Below are 8,130 nucleotides of genomic sequence, written 5' to 3'. Positions count from 1 at the left end.
AACTACACCTGTGTGTAGCATTTGTTCTGAACACATTACTTACTTGTACTAAACGTATTAAACACGCTGGCTGTTTGTGGCACATGCCCGGGTTAGGCACGTTACAGGAGCTCAGATGTGACAGAAATGTAACTGAGGAACATGCAGGTGACTTTTCTCAGGAAAACCAGAAAAAGTTCAACCCTTAAAAAGATCAAATCCATGAAACTGCCAGCAGATCTATCTGTGCTTTGCTACTACCGCACTCCTAACACCCACCTCAGACCACCAGTCGGAGTGACACCATTTTGGAGCCCGTATTTTCTCGGCAGCTCCGCTTCTACGCCCCCTGGCGCCCCTCCTCTCCATCCACCATCGTCCCATTGTCTCGTTTCCCCTGGCGGTGCAGCTTCTCTCCGGCACCGTTATGTTCCTCAGACTAACTTCAGCAGGACCAGACTAACGGCTGCCACACATCGCTCTGTCAGTTTGGCGAACACTTTCTCACATCGTCTGAGAGCAAACCCAAGATTTCTCCACCGGACCTTTCTACGTCGTGCGACCCCCTTTCTGTGGAGAGTTTCAGTCAAACCCTTCATGTTTTCTCCAGAGTTCACATTTGATCAAGGACGAGGCAGAGAGGACGGCTCTCCTGTGCCCGCACGGGTCGGATAGCTCGGTTGGTCGCACGGCTGCGGCCAGGAAAACACCATGAACACGCTGGCGCTGAGGTGAGGAGTGTGTGTGTATGTGTGTGTGTGTGTGTGTGTGTGTGTGTGTGTCTGCTGAAGCTTTTGTTCAGCAAACAGAGGGTTTCTAAATGACATGACTGAGACCGAGCTCAGAGCCCCTTCGTGTCTGGGTTTGGTCAGATGAACCTATTCTACATCATTTCCCCAGCCCCAGCATTCACTTCTCAGCATGGCGTGATGCTCAGCTGTTCGTGTATTGACTGAAGTCCTACAGATATTTCGTTTAATTTTGCCAGAAATACCGAAATGTGACAGAAATCAGACGACTCGTGCCTTACTCCCCATCTGACCTGCAGTTTTAGGTCTGTATCAGTTTCACAGAGGACAGTAATGCTGTGGAAATGAAGCCGGTCATCTGCTCTACTTGTTTTAAACTATACAGAAGAAGAAATGCTCACATATATGTAAAGAAGCCGTTATAAAATATAAGGAACTTAGTAATTAATTCTGAGGAAACATCAGCTTGTGTTGAACACACAGTTCTGTGCAAAAGTCACGAAGACATGAAAGCTATTAACCCTTATAAGTTATTTTACCCATTAAAACAGTAGATAACAGAGATATAGACACGAATAAACAAACTATATCACATGTATGGATTTGTTCAGTTCCACAGTTCTCCACCAACTCACCGGATTATTTACTTTAATAAAGAATTTATTAGACTAGATTGGATGGCTGTAAAGGATGTATCTGTAGCTGTAAAGACGTCTAGATTTGTGTATATAAGTGTTTTTCTTAACAAATAAACACTTCCTGCACAGATAAAAAGCTTTAAATAAAGATCATGTTCTCTCTTGGCTTTAGCAGAATACTGTATCACCTCTAAAGTAATAATATCAGCAGCGTGTTTACAGTAGGTAAACTTATATTGATGATAGACACGCCAAAGATTTGGTCTTTTCTAGGGCTTCTTTTTCTCAACTGCAGGAGAAAGCATAATACAGCCATTTTCCCTTTTCGATTCCAGTATTCTGGTTCGAAACTATTATTCCTTAGACTTACTAATCTTTACAATTTATTGCAAAACTGTGCTTAAGATGAATATTAAGTTCAATTAATTTGAGCGTGATGAAGTAGGCAATCACACTCAAACTCAAATACTCTACTAACCCAACATGTCCTCTCATAATGTGTGTGTGTGATATTTCAGACTACATTTATGATAGATAGATAGATAGATAGATAGATAGGCACATATAGACAGACAGATCTCTTTATTTATGTCTGAGGGAAGTACACAAAGTGTGAAAGTAGAAGCACTTAATAACAAAAAAGTAATAATAATAATAATAATAATAGTGACAGTGCAGTGTAGTTATTATTATATTATCGGTATCATTTTCAGAATCTGTAGAATGAAAGTGGCAGGTATAATATATTTTGATAATATAATATATTATACTATATTATATATATATATATATATATATATATATATATATATATATATATATATATATATTACAGACAGAATAGATATAAACCAGCATATCAGCTATACCATCAGTACCACCTGCCTAATATTGTGTAGGCCCCCTTGTGCCTCCAAAACAGCTCTGACCTGTTCCAGGCCTTGGCTCCACAAGGGCCCGGAAGTGTCCTGTGGTATCTGGCACCAAGATGTTTGCAAGTCCTGTAAGTTGTGAGGTGGGGCCTTCATGAGCATCACTGAGCCTTGGGCCCCATGACTCTGTTGTTGCCGGTTTACCGGTTGTCCATCCTTTGGGCACGTTTGGTAGGTACTGACAACTACATACCAGAAACACCCCAAAAGACCTGCTTGATGATCTGATCCAGTCTTTAGCCATCACAATTTAGTGTTTGCCAGAGTGGTTTCATAAGATTCTTACGCTTGACCACTTTGCCCGCTGCCAACACATCACCTTCCAGCACTGACAGTTTACAGTTTACCCCTTGACAGGTACCATTGGAACCAGATAATCAAAATGTTAATCACTTCCCCTCGTTTTAATGTTATGGCTGATCAGTGTATAATCATTTAGGAGAAGAAGTACAATATGTGTAGATGCCAGAAGGACAGAATGGTAGAAATGTAGTAATCTGCAACTGATACCCAGTGAAACTGTCCTGTTAGTGGCTCAGTGCACAGCAATGTCCCGTACTGCCCTGTACTGTTCATTGCTTCAGCAGTGTTAAAAAAGCACTCTGTTACTGAAGGTTCTTACTGACAAGGAGGTCCAGATTGGCAGAGAGCAGCCCAGAAGCATCCAGAGAGCAGCCTAGAACCATCCAGAGAGCAGCAAAAACCTGAGCTAGTTTACTTGATCAGTTTGTTGAGCCTGTTTTTCATCTTCCTGTTCGAAAACAGACCTTCCCTTTAGTGTGATAGATGGTGCACAGTCAAAGAGAAGTTTACATTAGTTAACATTTGTAATTCAAATTTAGTAGCGATGGAACTGATACTAAAAGCACTCACACACTGCATTTAGAACATGTAAAGTCTTTTTAGACTAGGCTTACTTCATGAACGAACGGACTGACTTTCTAATCCTGAACGCCAGGGGCCAGCAGTGACAGGTCCAGTGACTGACCACAGCTGAGACAGTTAGCGAAGGGCTGTGCTAGTACACTGGCCGTATTGTGAGCGTGCCATATAGGAGTGCATAGTACAGTACAGGCTTTGTGAGGGGCGTGTGAAAACCCTGTAAAGATGTCACATTGCAGCTGGCTCCCTCAGAGCGTGATGGACTGCTAGAACATGCTGTGAGTGGTAGAAATCGAACAGCACTTGCCTGCTGGAGAAGGGATTTTCCTCAGTGCCCATTAAAGAGTACGCTAAGTCAAAAAAACATTGGTTGCCAATTACAGTCAGCCATTTGATGGGGTGTGTCTGGGAAATGGCATGTTCTCACTGTCTTGTCCACTCAGTCTGCCTTGCTTTGCCATTTCAGTTATGTAAGCTTCTGGAGGCTGGGTATGCGTTGTGTGCCAGCCTTTTTTTCCTTCTCATTACTTAATTCATCTACTCTAAATTGCACCTGTTACTGTTACGTGTTTAACTGCACATACACACACAGCTTGTATAATCATAGAAAAGCATTGCCAATAAAATGGGATGTTCTGGAGCAGCTGCACATGTGCCTAAGGATCCCATGTCTAACGCTGTACGGCTGCTAGAAGGGTACAAAGCAGTGGAGTGATGGAGCATCGTCAAATACTGATGTGACGAGTTGGAATGTGATCCAGAAGTACTCATCTTACATCTGTACCTGACATCACAGAGGTTCTTGTGGCAAAATGCAATCAGATCCTCACAACAGTGTGCCAATGTCTAATATAAAACTCCCAGAAAAGCAGATTCTGTTACTGCAGCAAAGTGAGGTCAAGCTTCCTATTAATACCTTTGATTTTGGAGGAAATCTTGAATGAGCAGGGCTATAACCTTTTAGAAATATAGTGTATCTACAGCTCCATCCGCTCCATATCATAAAACATGAGGCAGTTTACTTCCCTGCAGTGTTAGAAAAAGCAATTCACATCTGGAAACAGCATAGTCATACCACTGATGTACACAGAGGAAAACACTGAAGCTGCTTAGAAACAGCAGGACTGCATCGGATGGTCAGTAAATGGGTCAGCTGAGGATGAGACTACTCTGCAAGTCTGTCCTCTGTGCCCTCCTCAGTTGACTCATCTTTAAAGATTCCACAGAGGACAATGAGGGCATTACAATAAATACAATAAAATGTAGGGTAACCAATGTAGGGGCCAAATCTGATCTCAGCCGTGATGTAATTATTTCTGATTTGTTTGTTTTTTTTACATTTCATGAGGATCACTGCATTTATGGGATTTATTTGCATACAATCTTGTTTTGCCTTTGGATAATGGGTATCTTTGGACTTCTAATACATTCTCCATGAAAAGTTGAAAATATATAATTATGGTGGGTTGTGAAGAGGGTGTGGAGACCTAGTAGTAAAGTGGTAAATGCTACTGCCTTTTAACAAAAGCTTATTGTTATTACCATTTTAAATACCAATTCAGATATTTAGCATTGTTTTAAATTTATACAGGCCTCAATTAATAGGTTTGTAATATGTTTTTGGTGTTGTACTTTGTACTTTAATTAATAACACATTGTTTTAGAAACACAGAGACAAAAAACACTTTGCCATATTAATTGTACATTCTGCAAAACAAACTGACACAAACTTAGTTTATGTCCTTATAACCTTCTGCCATGGGAAAAAGATTTCAGTGCAATTACGCAAGCATATTCCTACATTACAAATGGCTGAAAACAATGTAAATGCAATAGAAAGATCTAAATCTGTATAATATTTTTTTTAATGGTTTGTAATAAATTCTTGACATTAAGCCCTGTTACTGTCATACTTAACAAACAAAAAACAGACTTCTACAGAAATCCATACAAAGTGCAAAGGTCTGAAGAGCAAAAAAACAAACTCATCGACCAGAGTTTCCAGGCAAAAGGTAGCACTTGTCCTAGATGGGAGCAAGTCAGGCACATTAGAATCCTGCCAAAGGTGTTACATATTCAGCTCACTTGCTAAATCTGTCCTTTTGTTCCCCTTTCCCCCTTACAGGAAACAAAAACTGGCCGGGCACACACACTAACGAAGATGAGAGCTGTGCCTGGTTTTGCACAACAGGCCAGAAACATTTGGAACGTGTGTCGATGATGGGCCGAGAGATACACTGCGGACAGTACTCTTTCTGACAGCTGGGACTTTCAACATAGCAGAAATCCCCCACCCCCTGGTGGTGCCGCCATGGCGAGTCTGGTGTTTAATGAGACTGGGCTGGAAGACTGCGGCATTGACGACTCCTTCAAGTACAACCTGTACGGCGTTGTGTACAGTATCGCCTTTGTGCTGGGCCTTGTCACCAACTGTGCCTCGCTCTTTGTCTTCTGCTGTCGCATGAAAATGCGCAATGAGACCACCCTCTTCATGACAAACCTGGCGCTGTCTGACTTAATCTTTGTGTTCACTCTGCCTTTTAAGATTTACTACAACGTCAGACGCCACTGGCCATTCGGCGATGGGCTCTGCAAGATTTCTGGAGGAGCCTTCATAACGAACATCTATGGCAGCATGCTGTTCCTCACCTGCATCAGTGTGGACCGCTTCCTGGCCATTGTTTATCCCTTCCGCTCGCGCTCCATACGCACTCGCCGCAATGCTGGCATTGTGTGCGTTCTGATCTGGTTGCTTATCTTGGGCGGCGGCATGTCAGTGACTTTCTTCTCTGCCACCAACCGTGCCAAAGACAGCACTACATGCTTTGAAGGCTTCTCCCAGAAAACGTGGAAGACCTACCTGTCTAAGATCACCATCTTCATCGAGGTGGTGGGATTCCTCATCCCTTTGCTCATCAACCTGGCCTGCTCGTCCATGGTGCTGCGAACACTGCGCAAACCCGCCACGCTCTGCCAAATTGGCACCAACAAAGAGCGCGTGCTGCGCATGATAGTGGTGCATCTGGCCATTTTCATCGTCTGCTTTGTGCCTTATAACTCCGTTCTTTTTGTCTACGCTATGGTGCGCACTCAAGCCGTGGCTAGCTGTTGGCTTGAAAGACTGGCTCGAACTCTCTACCCTATAACGCTCTGCGTGGCCACCCTCAACTGCTGCTTCGACCCAGTGGTGTACTACTTCACCTCGGAGTCCTTTCAGAAGTCTCTAACCACGGGGAAGTGTCAGACTAAGCAGGAAAACACACTGCGCAGTGAAGCGCCTGTGTCTAGCAAAGAGAACACCAACACAGAACCAGTGGAAACTAACACAGTGTCCAGCAATGGAAAAGAACAGATTACAGAGACTCAGTTTTGAGCAAACCACACTTTGAATAACATACACAGCAGCTTCAATACAGGAGTCTCAGGAAAGTTCAAGAGGAGCTTTGTTAGGTTCTGTACTGAGGCCTTAGCTCTAAGGATTATGCTCAGCCAGAGGAAATTATTGGAATTTGTTTTTTTCTGCCAACACACGGACGTGGAACCTCTTGGGCCAAGAGGCTTATTATTATTATCATTTTAATGTGACTGTTCAGGTCAGGTCCAACACTGTTTCGTCTCATTAATGTGACTTCTTTAGCCGTTGGGCATAAGTGGACAGTGCTAAGAGACGTATCACTGTGTTCAGGTAAAGTTGCACCTGAAATGTTGATGATTAGGAATAACTCTTCAGCACAAGACTATTGTCATTGTTCTAAACCTATCCAATCCTATTCAGGTTTTCTACAATCAGAATAATTTGTGTGTGTATGTTCGTGTTAAAAAAATGTAACTACTTAGCACTGCTAACTTAAATGATAGAAGTGTACACATGTTAAATTTATCACCGAACTATGTTAACCGTTAAAAATTCTCTGTGTGCGTATGCACACGCAAATGCACTGAACTGCAGTTGAAGGTTTTTGTTTTTATATAATGACAAATGTGTTTGTGTAAAGGTGCCAGGTCTGAACGAACTCTTGGCTCCTAACAAAACAGCACTTTTCTATGTTGCATCTACCTTTTACTGTAGACTCTGGATGATAGGCAATTAAAAGTTTAAGATTGATTCTTATTTTCTCATTTTTTTAAACATTCAATTATACTCTTAAACATTACGGCTCTTTAAATGGTTCTGTAAAGGTCTTTTAAAGATTTTAATATTCTTCACTTGATGTAAATTTTTTTTGAAGGCTCTTTGAAGGTTCTTGACATTCACACGTCTCTATTACGAATGGGATTTTTTTTAAACAAAAAAGTGGTTCTCCTTTGGCATCCCTCAAGGAACCATTTGAAGCACCTTTATTTTTAGGAGTGTACATTCCTAAGGCATGTATTGTTCCTTGATTGTAGAAAAGCTAAATGAGCACGACTGTGATAAACTACAACAGCTGCAAAAGGGGCCCACAGATTGTTAGTCATCAGTATTCAGGCCGGTCACAGGCTTAGGCACCCCCATACTTGTTCATGCCAGGGCCAGGCGAAAACATACAAGTTTAAGGGTTCACAAAGGGGCTTTGAAGGGGCGATGAGGAAGTCACAGAATCCTCACCAACTGACGTGTACAAGTGTGTGCTGGAGATTCGATGAACAAGGCCTTATGCAGTGGAAAGGGAAAAATGTCAAAGTCCAGTGTTTCCTTGGCCAAGTGCTTATCATGACTACAGCAATGGGTCATTGTCTCTTTCTGAAAGACTGGGTTCTAACTTAATCATGTTCGGGTCCTGGGAGCTGCCTTAATTCTCTTAAAAATGTTGTTACTGGGCCTTTCTGGCACGTAACCCCCATTAGATTAGCTAGTGGACTCTGAACAAGTTTCTTTCAGTTGTTTTTAAGCCACAGACCTGAAGCCGCATGCAAACACTAAGATGGATAGTGAACTGGCAATTTAAACACCTTATCCTTATGAACACA

At 42.2% G+C, this 8,130-nt stretch overlaps 1 protein-coding gene across 1 annotated transcript; it reads left to right on the top strand.

Moving 5' to 3' along the window:
- Positions 1–373: 373 nt before the first annotated feature.
- On the top strand, positions 374–7,285 carry lpar4 (lysophosphatidic acid receptor 4). Its single transcript, XM_072663787.1, has 2 exons — positions 374–710; positions 5,306–7,285. The coding sequence occupies exon 2, from the start codon at positions 5,492–5,494 to the stop codon at positions 6,551–6,553; it is 1,062 nt and encodes a 353-aa protein (XP_072519888.1). The 5' UTR covers positions 374–710; positions 5,306–5,491; the 3' UTR covers positions 6,554–7,285.
- Positions 7,286–8,130: the final 845 nt, after the last annotated feature.

Source organism: Salminus brasiliensis, chromosome 19 (genome assembly GCF_030463535.1).
Source record: "Salminus brasiliensis chromosome 19, fSalBra1.hap2, whole genome shotgun sequence".
Lineage (NCBI taxonomy): Eukaryota > Metazoa > Chordata > Actinopteri > Characiformes > Bryconidae > Salminus > Salminus brasiliensis.
The sequence above is the reverse complement of the archived record's forward strand: the minus strand, read 5'-3'. Positions and strand labels throughout refer to the sequence as shown.